Genomic DNA, 19,445 nt, shown 5'->3' on the forward strand with positions numbered 1-19,445 from the left:
GATATCCGCGACATAGAGCCCATTGTGCTCCATGGTCGCCGATATACCCGCAGCCCATATGCAACCTCATTGAGTACGAGCTGTGGGTACCCGCGTCATCGCTGAGCAACAGGACAGGAAATACAAACAAAAAAAGATGTACTGCACATGGCCGCCTGTGTGAATACGCAGTTATGCACAGTACATTACTTACAGCTGGGATCCGCAGCATACGCCACTTTTTACACCCCATTCCTGTCACTGAGGTCAAGAAATACCCACCAAAAAAGCATGGGAGATGGGGGGGATACCAGATTTTATTGCCCTATGTGCCATCCCAACCAGGCCTCCGTAATTACCCCTGTCTTTTGAAATACCACACAGTTTACATTATTACTTTTATCTAAGATTTAGGGAACGCCAAAAAATGTGGGTGGGATTATTTTTAGTGAGTCAATTTATTTAGTTGTGCCTGGAAATCCAATGGATGTTCCCTCCATTATAGGCCTCGCCATGTGTCCTGTAAGTAGATTAGGGCCACAATGGGTATGCTTCTGAACATGGGACAAACAGGGGTATCCATTTTGGGGTAAAATTCTTTATTCATGTGTGCTTTGCTAAGGGGTTTAGTTTTCAAAATGGGGTAATTTGTGGGGGTTTTGCATCATTTTGGCAGCTCAAGGGCTCTACAAATGGGCAATGGGGCCTAAAACACCTTCAAGACAAATGTCTATTCTGAAAGCCACCAGCTGCTCCTTTCATTTTGGGACCCGTTGTGCATACAGACATAAGTTTAGGGCCACAATGGGTATGCTTCGGAACACAGGACAAACAGGGGTATCCATTTTGGGGTGCAAGTCTTCATTCATATGTGTGCTGTCCAAAAAAAAACCAGTTTTTAAAATGACATAATTGCCAAAAAAATGAAAATTTTAATTTTTTCCTTCTGCTTTGCTTAGATTCATTCAAAAACTGTAAGATCAAAATTCGTTAAGGGGCTTGTTTTCAAAATGGGGTCATTTTATGGGGGTTCTCTATCGTTTTGGCTGCTCAAGGACTCTACAAGTGAGTGTCGGGGCCTAAAACTCCTCCAAGCAAAATATCTGTTCTGAAAACCGTCTGCTCATTTCTTTTTGGACCCCATTGTGCATACGCACATAAGATATGGGCCAAAATGGATATGTTTCTGAACACAGGACAAACAGGGGTATCCATTTTAGGGTGTAAATCCTCATTTTCCTGTGCACTGTAGAAAAAAAACTGCCTTTAAAATGACATTTGCAAAAATATGATTTTTTTTTTCTCCTCTAAATAGCATTAACTCCAGAAATGAAACTGTGGGGTCAAAATACTCATAACCCCCCTCAGTGAATATATTAGGGGTATAGTTTTTAAAATGGGGTCATTTGTGGGGGTATCTATCATTTTGATACCTATAAGTCTTTACAATCTTGGCTTGGTGTAGGAAACAAAGTGTTCCTCAAAATGTTGATAATCAATGTTAAATTTGTAGTTCTCCTAAGGGCTCAGTCACAGGGGCGTTTTAACGTCCAATTATTCGTGTATTAAAAAAGAACCAATGCTTTCCAATGGCAGCAGTCACATGTGCGAATTTTACATGCGCATAGAATTTGAACAGACAAAAGATAGAACATATGGGTGGCAATGGACGTGGCGACACTTGTTTTAACGCACGTAGTGCAAACTTTTTTATGCGCGTAAAAACACCCGTGTGACTGAGCCCTAAATGGTTAAAAAAAATGAAAGATTTTCCAATGTGCGTCCAGAATAAAGTAAACAAATGGAAATATACATCTTATCAAAAATTTGAGATATTGCAATTGAAAATGTGAAAAAAATTACATTTTTTCAATTTTTTCCCAATTTTGGCACTTTTATAAATATACACAAATTCTACCAGTCTATTTTTACCACCTAAATGAAGTACAATATGTGGTGAAAAAACACTGTCTGAATCACTTGAATATGCAAAACCTTAACAGAGTTGTTCTATGTTAAAGTGACACAAAATTTGGCTTTGTCATTAAGGTGCAAACAGGTTTGGTCACTAAGGGGTTAAACCTCTTACAACTATTGGCTCACATTTGAGACCCTTACCCATGTTGGTGCTGGTCCAGCAGTGAAAAATGTCAAGGAGGCTTGCAAATCAATTTTAATTAGCAAGATAGTACTGCCAAACTTCAATTTAGTAGGACCCTATGAACTGCAGGTTCGGTTCCACTTTGACATGATTACTGAATTCCACCTTATTGTTGCAATACTACCTAACTAACCAGCAATAGCTGGTATTATGATAAGTACATTGACTGGACAGCCCTCTGGTGCTTTTAATAGTGCTATGTAGTTTATTTAGGTGTTAATGAAAACATTTTAATGAGCTATGTTTAACTAGATGGATGCAATGGGATAAAATACACGTATTTTATTTAGAGGTGCACACATCTAAATAAATTAGGCGCACCTCTGGCTGCCCATGCCCCAGACAGTCTACACTAACTTGTAGCTGGTGTAGGCTTGCACTATAGTTTACATCAGCTTCTGGCATAAATTATAGTAAATGTGCCAGACTGTAGGAGGCTACTCCTCCATTAAGCCCTGCTCATTTTATAAAAAGTTGGTGGACGCGGAATAATCAAAGAGTCACAATTTTTGTGAGAAATCAATTTCTGCCAGAATTCTGACGCAAGTATGTTTATAACTCCCCAATGAGTTTTCAAGTATGTTATTGTGGAAATTTTGTGTACTCTGTAGGGATGAGCGAGTACACTCACTAAAGCACTACTCGCTCAAGTAATGTGCTTTAGCCGAGTATCTCCCTGCTCATCCCTGAAGATTCGGGAGCCGCCGCAGCTGACAGGTGAGTCGCGGCGGGGAGCAGGGGAGAGCGGGCGGGAGAGAGGTAGAGAGATCTCCCCTCCGTTCCTCCCCGCTCTCCCCCGCAGCACCCCGCTGGCGCCGGCCTCCGAATCTTCAGGGACGAGCAGGGAGATACTCGTCTAAAGCACATTACTCGAACGAGTAGTGCTTTAGCGAGTATACTCGCTCATCTCTAGTACTCTGTTTTTAAAAGTACTATAGTCAGTCTTACTCACTTAGTTGGTCTATAATCTGGTATAGCCCGATCCAGTGAAATTTTCTCACTGAGGTAGGAATTGTAGCCATATTTTTCATGTGGTCCTTTGGCTTTCTCTTCTTCTTCAGGAGTAAGTGTAGCTGGAAGTCCACCTTTTCCCCGGCCACCATACCCTTCAATAAGTCCAAGTGATTTTGATAAACCTAAAAATAGAAAAGCCAGTTGTTACGTTAAATGATTTAGTAACATTACAATAAAACAGTTCCATTACTTTATAAAGCTGATAAATTAAAAAGTCTTATGTTCTATATACTAGTTTTTGCAGCATTCATTTAACAAGATTCATGTTGAATATTCCTAGGTGAACTTGTTTTTACTCCTAATATCTTCATTTTTTAGATTACCTTAACATGACATATCATTCACTTCAAAATGCATTCCATATGGCCAGTGGAAAAAAGAAAGTCTTGAACTGCATTGTTATTCATCTCTTACTCATTGATGGAATGCCATTTGATATAGGTAGCTCTGCTATTCTGGGTGAAGTTCGTCTCTGCTATGTTTCTCCCTTATTTTGTCTCTATTGCTTAACTACATCCTGCTACAGAAGCAAAGCAATGGTTAAAGGAGGACTGTCACCAGGTTCATGTTGCCCAAACCACAGACAGCCCCTCTACCCTATGCCTTTTCTGCCCATGTTTTATTCTAAACTGCTGCAGAAAAAATATACCATTTAGAAGTTAGACTCAGAAGTCAGACCCTGTCTCCTGCAGGTTAGACTCAAAGCTCAGCTCTTGGAGCTCTCAAGTCGATGGGGAGGGTCACTCTGGGATCTCCCTGCCCACAGCATCAAGATTGACAGCTCCTTATCCTGCTTGTGTATAGAAAGAGAGCTGTCAGTCTTGATGGCATCTGTGGGGAGAGCCTGTTGTGCACATCCTTCGACTTGAGAGCTCCAAAAGCTGAGTTCTGAGTGAAACTACTAAGTATGTTTTTTAGGAAATATAGCAGCATTTTAGAAAAAAAAACATACATGAGTATATCTGTCCTGGGTTCATGCTGCCTATGGTTTGGGCAGCATGAACCTGGTGACAGGTTCACTTTTAACTCTTTCCTGGGTCTTGTTGCTATTACTAAGGAATGACATGCTCTACCATTGACTGTTTCTGATCAGTTCTGCTATTTAAAGCATGCCTGCTCTAAAATTAAATGCCGGAAGGATAATGTAATGTCCAGAGAACAATACTTATATCTGAAATTCTTCGGCCCTTTGTCACTGTGAACTCTACAGCAAGCCACTGAATTCCAAGTCTGTCTTCAAGTTTGTTTCCTGGCAGTTTCTAGTTTGTTCCAAGTCTAATCCCAATCGTTGCATCTGGCACTTGTAGATCTATCTTTGGTTCTGACTCCTGTGTATCCTGTGCTATAACCACATATCCTGCATTGTGGTCATGTATCCTGTGCTATATACCACCTGCCTGTACTGTTACCACTTTCAAGTAATTTGACCCAGCCTGCTCTTAGTATCTCCCGATGCCATCTGAGGAGAATTTCTGGTGACAATAATGTCCTTTTACCTGCTTCCGGGTCCTGGCTGTGCCCCTGGTGTCCTTGCTCCTGGTTTTAGTTCCTGGCTGTGCCCCTGGTGTCCATGCTTCTGGTTTTAGTTCCTGGCTGTTCCCCTTGGTGCCCATGCTCCTGGGTTTAGTTCCTGGCTGTGCCCTTGGTGCCCATGCTCCTAGTTTTAGTTGCTGGCTGTGCCTCTGGTGCTTATGTTCCTGGTTCTAGCAAATGGCCTGCCCCTGTTGTTTATGTTTAAAGTTCTAGGTTCTGTTTCTGGTGTCCTGGCCCAGTTCCACGTCAAGTCCTGCTTCAAGCCTGGCCCTGCTACTTCACAACTAAGAACTTGCTTTGGCTGAGTCAGAACTGGAAACTTGACTCTGTTGTTTCACAACCATAAACTCGACTCTGCTGAACTTTCTATGTTATTTCCTGAACTGTCTGTTTGTATCATTTTTCCTCCTTTATCCTCACTCCACATTCCTATCCTGTCATTGCTGCTGTGTCTGGCTGTCAACTAATTGAAGCCCAAGGATCCACAATCCAAGTCTCAGCTGTCTCATTTAAATAAAGTAATATTACAGGAACTATTTACAAAGTGAAATTACATATTTTACTCACAAGTGAAGTCCCCTGCAGTAGTCACACTGATGCACCGGTGGTTCCCATTGGTCTTTACTTTTCTGGAGCGTTAATATGGATGCACCAAACGTGATTGCTCCAGGAAGCTAAACTAAGACCATCAGTGACCACTGGAATGGCAGGGAATTTAACAGGTGAGTAAAGCATTTTTTAAAATTGTATATTGTTTCCTGCGAGTAATTTAATTTCTTACACTCTAGGATAACCCCTTTAATGCATGCCTATACTTCAATATGCAATGCTTGTATTCCCTTTAGAGTATATTTTGATAATTGTACGATTAATGCCTGCTTTTGTACCAAGAGTTTGCATCTTCTGAAAGGTCTATAAGTAATGCAAATCAGATGTTTTAGCTAGAAGCTATGTGCCTTTGTGCAGCCATGTAGAAAAATCTCACTAATCTGTTGTGATAATCCCTTTAGCTTATAATGTTGTATAACTATTAAACAGTAATGATGATGTGCTAATGTAGGAATATACCAACACTGCCTCCATGTAATAATGCTTATGTGAAAAGAAAAATGAAGAGCTATGCAAGTTTTAGAGTAATATATTGTATGTTTGCTTCAAAACAAATCAATTATATTAAAAAACATACTGTATCTCATGGTTTGGTAAGAATATAACATTGAAAGGGCTTGTTTCTTATAACTAGTGATCAGCGATCAATGGAATAATTGGCTTCTGTCGGGATCCGGATGATTTCACCAAATCATCGTAAATCAGGACACCCGATTCAGACTCCTATTGAAGTCAATAGGAGTAGAAATCAGGTTGACTAATTTGCCCTCAGGAGGTCCCTAATACAACCAAAGCCTGCCAATTTGAATGGAAATACAGCCACACTTCTGGAGAACATTGGGCTCCTCCCAGGTATTGGTAAAAAAGTGCACAGTGCTGTGGGGGTCACTAATAGAGAAAGGAGTGTCACTGAAAACAAAACAAGGCCCACATAGGGTTTAATAAATCAAAAATTGTGTCAAGGAAGACAGCAGATGGGGTGTTTGTTTTAAAAGCAATGCCATAAATTTTGCAATGGACAAATTCTAACACTCAAGCATGGGTCTTATCTGAGTAAACCACCCTGCAAAAAGAGTCTGCCAAGAAAACGTCACAATGTGACATCACCCTAAGGGCTCGGTCACACGAGCATTTTTTGGTCTGATCTGCAGACGCACTTGCGATCTGCAGATCTATAGACCCAATGCATCCCAATGGGATTGGTCACATATCCATTTTTATGCGGATGTCAGATAAATTATAGGACACAATGATTTGCAGAACGCGCCTATCTGCGTTCTGCGCATCGTTGTGTTCTATATATGCGCTCAATGGGGCCGGCGGCAGCAGCGCCGACCCCATTGAGAACATATACTAAAGATTGTTCTCCTCTGCCACAGCTGTAACAGCTGTGGCAGAGGAGAACGATGTTCGCCCATTGAATTCAATACAGCCGGCAATACAGCCGGCTCCATTGAAAGCAATGGGCTGCCGGCAAGCACTGGATGAATTTTCGGGAAAGGGCTTAAAATATAAGCCCTTCCCTGAAAACTATCCTGAAAATGTGTAAAAAAAAAAAAAGTATACTCACCCTTTTCCTGCAGCCGGAGTTCAGCCGCGTCCGGCCGGCAGTTCTCCTGAACTGCTCTCTGTAGTATTCAGCAGGCGGGGATTTGAAATCCCCGCCTGCTGAACAGGCTGTTTCTGATTGGTCACAGCCCTCACCAATCAGAGGCAGCTCTCACTCACCTATTCATGAATTTATGAATGGGTGAGTGAGTGCTGCCTCTGATTGGCTGAGCGCAGGGACCAATCAGAGACAGCTCTCAACTATTGAATGACAGCTGAGAGCTTCCTCTGATTGGTCCCAATGCTCAGCCAATCAGAGGCAGCACTCACCCATTCATGAATTCATAAGGGAGATATTGACCAAAGGCTCTTTCAGAAAGAGACAATGTGGATTTAATGTTTCAACTCCCTGAATCCATCAGGGCTCGACACAGGCATGCCGTTTAACCGCTTCTTCTGAAGAAGCACTGTACGCTTCCACGTGTAATAACCCTTTCCCAAAAGATAACGCTTGTGCATTCTCTCTAACCCAGAGGAGGAAAGTACATGTAGGGAATATATATATTTTCAAAGTAACATATGTTCTTATATAATCCTTTTACACACACTAGCCCCAAAACTTGGCTCAAATCTATGAGCACAAAAAGCTATAGCAGGTGTTGACAATGAAACATATGTAAAAGCATTGGAAAATATAATAAGCTACTAAAATAACTTGTGGGATATTGTGATATATCATTCAATGGACCCCTAAGGAAACTTTAGCAATAGTGGAAACATGTTGGGTTCATCTGTATAGCAATAGATGGGATAATTGGTCATATTAGCAACTCCTAGGGCTCTATGCTCAAACAATATACCAATAAAACCATCGCTAAGGAGATACGATGGTAGATCATTATTCTTAACATATACACTATATATACTGAATCAGATCATATTAAGTTTCCATATACCAGCAGTGAAATTAAGGCCCTACTGTTGAGCGGGTATATACAATCTACCCATCTAGGAAAACAATCTTTTGAAGTATACCATTTAGGAGGAATACTATCGAAGTAAGAATGAATACTGTTACCTAACAGAAAGATTATTGTATGCCACTGAGCTTTTTGATATAGTATTTTAATAAATAAATTAGGGTTGTATTTTATTAGTATTCTTAGTGAAATAACCTGGATGCTGATTGGCTGCGCTCTGAGCTCTGCAGCAGGCATTTCGGGAAATTCAATTTTCCCATGATTTTTGCCAAAAATGGGTAAATCTAAGCAACATTACCTATGACCCATCAGAATGTCTTCAAGATGTTAAATTCCTGCTAGAATAATTTTAATAATGTAATGTAAGTCTAATGGAATTATTGCAGAGCATCTCAGTTTGTCCCTCTTGTGCACTGGAAAATTGAACCTTAATCTCCCAGATGGACTTAGTTGGCAGATGATATACTGAATTCCACAAGGCTATGGCATATACTATGGAATATAGTGGTTAAAAGTTTTGTCATATTCATAACTGGCAGTAAACTCTATAGAGATACTGTAACTTTGCAGGCATTTGCATTCTATGCAATTTAATATTCTAGTTTGCCTTGAGCCTTTGTTTGTGAAAAACTCAAAGTTCCCCTCAGTTCGGTAATTCTTCCTTTCATATTTGGAGTAATGTATGTGATGTTAAATAATGTGCAAAAAAGGCAAAAGTATTATAGAAGTGATCCCTTATTAACTTATTATCTATAAAAATTCTATTTGCAAGCATTTGGAGCACAAAAACCCTTTGATCAGGCAGCCATTTGTGTAATTTATCATCTAAATTGTCAGCCATGTTTACAAATTTTAGGACAAGTGTTCCAATATATTTGTTGGATATTGCAAAAGCACATAGCTCTAAATCGTAAGGTTGCTTTTTTAAATCTTACAATTAAGTACTTTCAGCACTTAAGAATAGACAGAAAACATTTGGCTGAGTACAGGATAAGATTTCACAGTTCAAGTAACTGAGGTAAAAAAAAGTTTGGTACGGTGTTGGCCAGTAGAGCAAAGTGTGATTGTTCTTAGTAAGAGAAACCAGGTAATCTTGTAGATATGATACCTTTTAATGGCTAATAAAAATACATGATGTTAGAGCGAGCTTTTGAGCCTACTCAGGGTTCTTTCTCAGGCATAATGTGGAGATCTGCTTATTTTCTCCACTATTAAAACATTCTCCTGTCTCTTCATAAACCCTTGCAACATTTCACCAGTGTTTCTGGTGGCACAATGCGCCACACAGCTGTGCTGCATAGTATATGCATTATGATCCTCACACATCAAACACACAGCACATTAAACACACAGCTCTAATACATGCCACACACAGCTGTAGTACATCCATCTTGATTCCCACACATTACACACAGCACATTGCACCCACAGCTCTGCTACATACATACTGACCCAACACATCACACACACAGCTCTGCTACATTGTACATCTATTTACATCCATCCTGATCCCACACATGACACACACAGCTCTGCTACATCCTGATTCACACACAGCTCTGCTATTCCACACATTACCAAACTTCTGGATACAGTGATCACCCCTGGTCATGTGATTCCTGACTCCACCCACACAGAGGATCACATAATGGTGACATCATCACAGGTCCTGGTAGTAGCTGCTGTCAGTCTATCCAATATACAGTACTTTCTACCAAACTGCACAATGGCTTCTCCCAGAGCAGTGACATCACCACAGGTACTTCAGCTCACCGGATTTCTGTGGTGGTGGTGGGTCAGTCTCTTCTGTCAGGACCGCTGAATTGTGTCTGAGATAATAATGGCTTAGTTGTAGTCTCATTTTATTATTTTTGTCCTCCCCTTTTCAAGAGCCCTAACTGTGTTGTTCTTTTGTCAGCCAGGCTCTGTGTTTTATATATGTTGTAGGACATTCAATGACATCACCAGGGGGTGGGGCGATGACCTCACCAGGGGTGGAGCATCAGAAGCACTGACATACTAACTGACAAGTGGTCGTTAGTAGTTTGATACATTATATGAGATTATTTATATTATGGTCAATTCATTAGTGCAACTGTTGCTCACCCCCTTCCTTTTTTCGCTTCACCACCACACCTATAAGTTCTTCATCTTCATTCCTAAATTCTTCATTCAATAGGCTCCCATTCATTTTGTCTCACCGAAAGGAACTTATTAAAATATAATCTTTATTAAATATGCATTAAAATTTGGCAAGTGTATGTGTATCATTAATGATCACTAATAACTAATTGCAATAGAGCTAGTTGGTCTCCATATAATAATAACAAGATTACTGATTCTTTGCTATTAACCAACATCAATACAGGTATGTGATTATAATATGTATCAAGGATATCATTCTACTAACGTCAGGGCTGATTAGGTATATACACCTAGAAAACTCAGTGCTATGCACAGTATACCTCTCAATATGTTTATATGAATACCTATAAATACTCATAATAATCCCCCAATATATATAATAACACTGTGTGCCTATGAAAGGGAACCTCCCGGGGACCTAGAAATATTGGTTATTAGATATTTTTTGACAACAAATCATTGATGAGGAGGACTAGAGCTGCCAATTATGGTTGGAGATGTAGCCTTGTTTAAAATGAATGGTAAAAAACTGACTTGAACTGTATATCAACCGTGGCCCTATCCGTGTGATTTCATGAAGACTGGCATGGGATGCCTGTCTAATATGAGGTTATCTTGCTATGGGGTTACCCTGGCAACGCATCCTATATTGTGAACCAGGAGAATCTCCCGGCTCCGCATAGCTACGTAACCAATACACATGCATAGTCTCGCCCGTTATTGCGAGACTTTTGACAAATGCTAGGTATGGATATAGCTGCCGAGCACTGCTGGCCCACGTAATTATCGCGCTTGCGCGATCCTGCTAATTATCGCGGGATAGACTCTTGGTCCCTTCCTAATATTAGATATCATCATGAAGAATAGTGGGGCAATAGAATATTTACTGCACTTATAAAAAGAGGAATATGGTTATCTAGACAGTGGGACCTAGTATATGGTCTAGGGAATAGTCATTTGTGGATGGAGCTAGGTCTCATACCTGAATAACTCCCGTGTTCGATTCGAGTATATGATTGAATAAGGTAGAATGATATCCTTGATACATATTATAATCACCTACCTGTATTGATGTGGGTGAAAAGCAAGGAATCGGTAATCTTGTTATTATAACATCGAGACCGACTATTCTATCGCAATTAGTTATTGGTGATCATTAATAATACACGTACACATGCCAAATTTTAATGCATATTTAATAAAGATTATATTTTAATAAGTTCCTTTCGGTGAGACATACATAATTTAGGAATCTTTTCCGCCACGGTGATTACCCATTCATTTTGTCATCTATTTTATTGCTACCGATATATTCCACTATTTCGTCTCATCCCACAGTCGTTTCTTATTCTTTTCTGTGTTTAACTTTGCTATCCTAAATCACACTATTCCCTTAATTATTTTATACATCATCTAGTATATAATTTCACCTATAGTTATTCTTAATTTGTTATCATCATCATTTCTTCTGTTACTGTACTCCATTCTCCTCCTTCATATTTATATATCCTCCGTCCATCCCAACACCTGCCCAGTCTGCTCCTTTCCCTTCCTGTACATACAGACTCCGCACCTCGCCCTAGTCTTTATGTGCTGATACCTATGCCCTGTTCAACTCTGCAGGACCCTGGCACCTGTGTACTGTTCTTATCCTTTTCATGTCCCCACTGTGCCTGAGCTAAGCCCCAGCATGCTTGCTCCCCACGGGAGCCTGCACCGCCCCACAAATTTGGTCCCTTAACCCCTTGTCAATCAGGTTTATCCTCCGTTTGCCTCGCTGCGTTACCAAACCGCTGACAGACTCTTCTACCTACTGGTAAGTCACATCTGCAGATACAAGTTCTTTTTAGCTACTTGAACACCTTTTACCATTTAAAACATATTATGTCACATACATGTATACCCTAATTTCCCTCTAGGTGTTCCTGTAACTGTCTGTGAGTACATACAGATTACCTAACAAGCTGATCATGGTGAGTTAATTTACCTGCCCTCCCCTCACACCCCTATCTTCCCTGACCACTATGTCTCCCTCCATCCCTATTCCTAATTTAGTAGTTTTGCTCATTTTGGTGATTTTGTACTTTTATTGCTTTGCACTTTTTACTTACCCGCTAATACCTTACAGCTACCCCTTTATCCTGGCGCACCTGCTGTTCTCCAATCTTTCTTCCCTATCATTCCTTGTCATTTCAGTTGCTTTCCATCCTTTCCTAAATAAAGTCTTTTCCTGTCACACTTGTCACAAGATTGATTTTGAACTATTCCTAATTCATCTCAATTCATTCATTAATTCATGTATTTCATTTTCATTTTGTGTTAGGACTAGAGATGAGCGAGCACGCTCGGTTAAGGCAGATACTCGAGCGAGCATCGCTCTGCTCGAGTAACTGAATACTCGTCTGAGTAAATGCGGGGGGCGGTGGGGGGGACGGGGACGGGTGGGAGAGAGAGATCTCTCACTCCCCCCCCCCCCCCCCGCTGACCCCCCGCATTTGCTCCCTCATCTCTAGTTAGGACTTTACAGTGCCCATACTTCTACCCTTTATTATTAGTTGCATTTAAATGTTGAGGGATATAAAATTTAGGTTTTTTTATTTTTGCTTTATTACTTGACCTGTCCTTTAACTAATGTTTTAATCGGCCAAACATGTAAACAGCATTTTAAAACACACTATAACTATTGTTTGACCTTATCGTTATAATGTTTTGTCATTTACCAAGCTACCAACTCCATATAATACATTATTTTATGTAGTTACCATTTATGCCCTTCGTATTTATTGCCTCAGGTACTTTCTACTTTTATCACTTACGCTTCCAACTGTTAGGACAATAATGTGTTATTTAATACTATATAAACAGACAGACATTATTTATGTTTATTTATAGTTTCCCTCAGACTTCCACCTTTTTTCATTTATACATTTCAATTTATTTAATTGGAACCATCATCACTTATGTATAGCTCCTGATTCTGAAGTCTGTTCCAAGTGTTCTGTACCTCTTTAACCCTTGAACTTTCACGGTCAACTGCTTCATTACAAATTTACCCAGATTTCCTGCTGACACATGTTTTTCTTGCATTTATTCTTGTGTATCTTGTATGACACTTCTCCATGCACTATTATAAACTGTAAACAATGTATTCCACACTGTTAACTTTTACTGCCTTTATGTTTATTTTTCTATTGAGTTATAATAATGTGTTGGAATTTCATTGTGTCTTTGACCCTGAGAGCTATGCTTATATTCATTATTGCTTTTATTGTTTTCCCTTACTTTTACTTTTTAGCTTATACTTTTATTTTTTATGTGCTGCAATCTCCTGTTCCACAGCATACTAGTACCCACTGTGCACAACTGATGAAGAGGCTCACTCCAAAGAGCATTTTGTTGCTGGTTTCAAAAAAATAAAAGTGAAGTCAAATTTAAGTGTCTTACAACTTATCTTTGGAGTGTTGAGCTGGTTGACCAGTCCTTTGATTTAATCATCTATTTTGCTTAAATGTTGGAGAGCTCATCTGGTTGGCAGCACCTCCTTAATTGACTTTTCCAGCCTGTCTTAAAGCCCTAGCCCTGCGTTCATGTCCTGGATCTAAGCTTTTCTTCACTCTTTGGGCTTGCTCCAACCTCCTTTTTTCTGTGTTTATTTTCTTTGGTTGGTGGTCTTCCTCTGTCATCAACTATCTCAGACATGTTGCCAATGGCCCTGTCACACTCTAGACTCACTTGACCCCTTAATTGTTGTAGGACACCTTCCTAGTCATAATCTTCTACTCAACCCACTCTACTAAACTACTTTTCTGAGTAAAAGGTTGAAGTGGCAAGGGAGTTCATCAAACAATGGTTCTGGTACCAGATAACCCTTCTAGACTACTTTGCCAGAAGTTTTCAGAAGTTCTCACATTGACTATAACTACCACTCAAACTACCCTATACTTGGCGGGAAATAGACTACTATTGATATATAACTTCACTAAAAGTCAATATGAGAAACATGGTACATTAATGTAATTTCGTTCTCATGATGGTTGAGGCTAGCAACCTAAACAATTATGGTATCTGTCAGTGCAATATTGTAAAAGGCATAGTTAACTATATGACCTTTAAACCCCTTCACCCCCCAACATAACATGGCTCACTGCAACAGGTAAAATAGGCCGCTGCACATGAACGGATTTGCATTGCAGAATTTGCGGCTGACATACGCATTGCGAATCCGCAGCAAATACTGTCCATAGCATGCTATGGAAAAATGTTTTTTCCTGCACATTCACGAAAACCAACTGCGGTTTCCGCAAGCGTAGGAAAAATTGCAGCTTACTCTATTTTCATGCGGTTTCCACATGGACAGCTTCCATTAAAGTCAATGGAAGCCATCCGACCCGCAGCTCATCCGCAATACTTGTTGCGGACAGGTCACAGATACTACACGATCGCCTAGTGATGGCACGGGGGAAAAAAATTTTGAAAACAAAAATCTGTACTGCGCATGTCCGACGGTGAGCCACTGGGTCCATACACAGTACAGATGAAGAGCAGAAAAGACAAGTATGAGTGGATGCCAGACAGGCACAGGATCTGATTCTGCTGCGGTATTCCAATAAAGTGCTAGCCCTAAATCAAGCAACCGGTCACATGCCTATTAGAATGCTCACAAGACATGGCCCATAACAACCATTAACATGCCAATAGCTTTCGATATGCACCCTCTTTCTTAGGGCTCTTAGCTTTGCACTAGGTATTCATATGGACATGAATGGACAAATTACATAGAGAGATGCTAACACCCCTAAGTCTGTTAGGGCGAAATGCATATAAGTATAGGTCTTTAACAGTTAGTGGTGAAGCTAGCCACCTATCGAATTACAGTATGCACATTGCATATAATTTAAAATCAGCACTGCACATGGTATAGTCTTTCAATTATAAAGTCACATTTGTTAGTAATAACTTATGAAAGTTCACTTGTTCAATTGGCCAAAGTCATGGTAGTTTCCTCTGGAAGTACAACTGTTTCAATCAAGTAATTGTGCTCACTTGGGATTAAATATCTAAAAGAATTATTCATGTTAACATTAATTTTAACGTGCTATGTAGAATGAAATATATATTACCAGTGCGATCATTTGTAATAAGTAATTATAGTTTGATAGTACCCTGCTGAAGAAGGAGGTTAAATGATTCCTCAAATGTTATGTAATTGGGAAATACATCACAGTTGCTGCAGAGTCTACTATCTGTCAATATTCCACAGCCTTTCAAATTGATTCCTTATTCTACAATAAATTTCCCTATGTTAATCTACTGAATAGCCTTCACTTTGCACAGACTTGTATACCTTCTGTACACTGAAACGGCTGAATAGAAAGAAAACAAAAATATGGGATTGGTCTAACTAAAACCAAAATCACAATATCAATGTTTCACGGTGGGGAAAAAAAAAACAATCACAAATTTCCATTAAACCTTAACAAAACATGTGGTAAGCAACCATTACAAATTGTTTGACCTCCTGACTGGATTAGTGATCCGTGATAAATATTATATCAGAGGGGGTTCAGCTGCTGGGACCTCCACTGGTGGCTAGTAAAGGCGATCCGCCTGCTAGGTGAGTATTGCTTTTTTTTTCTCAGGTACAGTAGATAGGGCAGTTCCATTGAAAAAAAATGAGAGCATTGTACCACGATTAGCGCGGTGCTGAAAGCGCCACGCTAATTGCAGTAAAAAGGGCCTGTGTGAGGTGGGCCTTAGGCATTGAGAACCAATTGGAGACAAGTAAAGTTCGCCCCCAATTATTTTACCACCTCAGATGTCCCGGCGCTTAGCTCCGCCCCTGCCCTGCCCCTCCCATTGCAAATAGTGGCGAGGGGCAGGGAAGGGGCGGGAGCTTAGTTCCTGCTCCTGGCTCTTCCACCCCCCCCCCCACCCACCTGCAGACAAGGACACCGTATATCGGCTCGGCTTGAAAACCGAACCGATATACGGTCGTCTAAATAAGCCCTGAAGGTGATTTGCATTTTATTGGTCCTTTTGCATCCCACCCCAAACAGTCACTTATTAAATTACTTATCGTGGCTGTGAATCCTGATGCCATTGGGTCTTCTGTCCTCGGTGACATCCCATATACAGGTGATATGGGCTAGTAATGGAGAGATCCAAGTCTGTATATAGGAGGTCACTGATGATGTTCCATTCCAGGTCCTGTTAGTGAATGGGCTGCAGCAGTCACATGACCAATGCAGTCAAAGTAAACAAACTCTGTCCAGAAGTGGCAGCAGGGGAGTAGCATGTAAAAAGCGAAGTGTTTTAATTTTTTTTACAGCTCCAACCCCCATCCCCAACAGCACCAACAATGTTGAATATCTCGAAATACCCTTTATCCCTTTAGCATGTCAGGGTGCATATTAATGTCCAGGGCTTGTATATAGCAGGATAGGGAGCAAAGCCCACTCCTTACACAGATGCTTTTGACAACTGACACTCAGCCATCACAGCTGTGATCAGTATTCACACTGATTGCGTCTGTTTAAATGTCGTTGTCAAAAAGAAACCAAAAACGGGAAAAAAAGGGACGCATCCTCAAGTGGTTGAAAGGTTAATAGAATCTCTGCAATAGTATGTGAAGTAAGACACCAATATTTAGATAATTTAAGTAAATTGCAAAAACCTTATACACTATGTGCTGAATAAAAGATGAACTTACACTTTAAATAGTAGTCTAGTTTTGTATAATGCAATCAATATTTTAGCTGCAAAAGTTTAATGTGACTTGAAAGTAAAATTCAAAAATATCTGTAAAACTGCTGCATCATTCTTCTATCTTGAAATCGGATGACTAACTAAATAAAAGATTTATTTAGATATGTTTGTGCATTTTTGGCAGTAATTTAATTCTCTCAGGTCTTCTTTCCTTTTTATTACACCTGCCATGTCATCTGCTGTTATCCATTTTTCTTCAGACTACTAACACAGTGCTAAGTTAAAGGAATCAATTAACAAATCATTCCTCTATACAATTCCAACAGTCTGTTTATGCATACGCCTTGGGACATTTCACACAGTTAATGGAAAAAATAAAACCATCAATAGCTTTCTATAAACAGGTAAATAACAAAAAAGATTTTAATATGTGAACTGTTTCCAGCATTAAGCTTAAAGAGGTTCAGAAAGAGTCTCAGAACATCAGTGAATGCACCAACTCAAGTGTATAAAACTGCAACACAGATAAAATATTAACTCTCTTACATTTTTTATTGACTTAACTTAATTCAAGAGCAGGTTCAAACCAGGGAAAAATCTACATAACAAATATATAGCTCTAGAACTAAGCTCATATCACAAATACAGCACCAGACACAGCAAGCTAAAATCATGAATACAGCACTAGAACTAAACTCATGAATACAGCACCTGAACTAAGCTCAGTAAAACAGAAATACGGCACCAGAACCAAGCTTATAACATAACTACAACAACAGAAGCAAGCACAATACAGATATACAGCACAAGCACCATGCCCAGTACATAAAACAGTCACAGAAACAAACTCATAACATAAATACAGCACCAGAATCAAGCACAATACAGATATTGTCAGAACAAGTGGCTGTGAATCTGCTGTGTCACATACTGGTTTGACTTTGGGCTGAATCCAGAGTCAACACCAGAGCAACTCCAGTCTTAACCCATTCATCTCACCAGTCAGGATATGGGCTTTGCTGTGGGGTCTCCATACCATTACATTAGAAGTGGTATCAGTTATAGAGACCAATTTAGAAGTGGTGTCAGTGGCTGCTGGCACAACTATAGACCAAGGTACGGTACCAGAGTGTGTGAAAGAGGCGTAGTCAGAGGAGTCTGGAATTGAGGTAGGCAGCATGTGTTTCTAAACAAGAGACAGTCCAGAGGATAGGCTACATGGAGTAGGTTCAGCATAGTACAAACAGGATAGTAGTCAGGGCAGACCGCAAACGGGAGAAGGATCAATAACGGGCAAGGTTAGGAGTGCAGAATGCACAGAAGTCAGGGTATAGCCAGTATCAGTAACAAAGGACAAGCACCTTCAGCTCGACAAGGAGACCAAAAGCTTAGGAACTAGAGATGAGCGAGCACGTCTCGATTAAACGAGCACTGACCATTGAATTCAATGGAGCCGGCAATACAGCAATGGGCTGCTAGCGCGGGATGAATTTTCGGGAAGGGCTTAAAATTATAAGCCCTTACCTGAAATTCATCCAGAAATGTGTAAAAAGTAAAAAAAAAATATACTCACCTTGTTCCGGCAGAACGATGTTAGCCCATTGAATTCAATGGAGCCGGCTAAGCAATGGGCTGCCGGCGAGCGCGGGATGAATTTTCGGGAAGGGCTTAAAAATATAAGCCTTTACCTGAAAATCATCCTAAAATGTGTAAAAAGTAAAAAAAAAAATATACTCACCTTGTCCCGGCAGAACGATGTTAGCCCATTGAATTCAATGGAGCCGGCAATATAGCATTGGCTCAGCGCAGGGGCAGCTCTCAGCTGAATGACAGCTGAGCTGAGCCAATCAGTGGCAGCACTCACTCACCCATTCATGAATTCATGAATGGGTGTGAGTGAGAGCTGCCTCTGATTGGTGAGGCTGTGACCAATCAGAGGCAGCTCATTCAGCAGGCGGGGATTTTAAATCCCCGGCTGCTGAATACTACAGAGAGCAGTTCAGGAGAACTGCCAGCTGGCCGCTGCTGAACTCCGTCTGCGGGGACCAGGTGAGTATATATATATATTTTTTTTTACACATTTCTGGATGAATTGCAGGGAAGGGCTTATATATTTAAGCCCTTCCCGAAAATTCATCCTGCGCTCGCCGGCAGCCCATTGCTTTCAATGGAGCCGGCTGTATTGCCGGCTCCATTGAATTCAATGGGCTAACATCGTTCTGCCGGGACAAGGTGAGTATATATTTTTTTTTTTTACTTTTTACACATTTTAGGATGATTTTCAGGTAAGGGCTTATATTTTTTAGCCCTTCCCGAAAATTCATCCCGCGCTCGCCGGCAGCCCATTGCTTTAAATGGAGCCGCCTGTATTGCCGGCTCCATTGAATTCAATGGGCTAACATCGTTCTGCTCTGCCACAACTGTAACAGGAGGAGAACGATCGTTATGCTGACAGTGCGGGGGGGGGGGGGGTCTCACTCTTGCCACTATTGTGGCTTAATAGTGAGACCTCGGAGCCCAAAATGCAGCCCTGCATGTTGCTCCTCGCCTGCCCTATCCATTTCTGTGTTTTTTACATGACTTTGGTGATTTGCTAAGATTTTCACAAATGAAAACATTAGCGGAGCACCAGTCATATACAAAAATGCTCGAGTCGCCCATTGACTTCAATTTGGTTGGTTACTCGAAACGAACTCTCGAGCATCACTGAAAGTTCGACTCGAGTAACGAGCACTCGAGCATTTTGGTGCTCGCTCATCTCTATTAGGAAC

The 19,445-nt window shown here is 40.5% G+C and overlaps 1 protein-coding gene across 1 annotated transcript in view; it reads right to left on the reverse strand.

Annotated features, from left to right (window-relative positions):
* GALNT17 (polypeptide N-acetylgalactosaminyltransferase 17) overlaps positions 1-19,445 on the reverse strand; it is a 357,786-nt gene that overhangs the window by 241,917 nt on the left and 96,424 nt on the right. Inside the window, exon 3 of the mRNA XM_066576414.1 lies at positions 3,093-3,276. Within this exon, the coding sequence (XP_066432511.1) occupies positions 3,093-3,276 (184 nt within the window). The remainder of the gene's footprint in view (positions 1-3,092; positions 3,277-19,445) is intronic.

This window comes from Eleutherodactylus coqui, chromosome 1, assembly GCF_035609145.1.
Source record: "Eleutherodactylus coqui strain aEleCoq1 chromosome 1, aEleCoq1.hap1, whole genome shotgun sequence".
Taxonomy (NCBI): domain Eukaryota; kingdom Metazoa; phylum Chordata; class Amphibia; order Anura; family Eleutherodactylidae; genus Eleutherodactylus; species Eleutherodactylus coqui.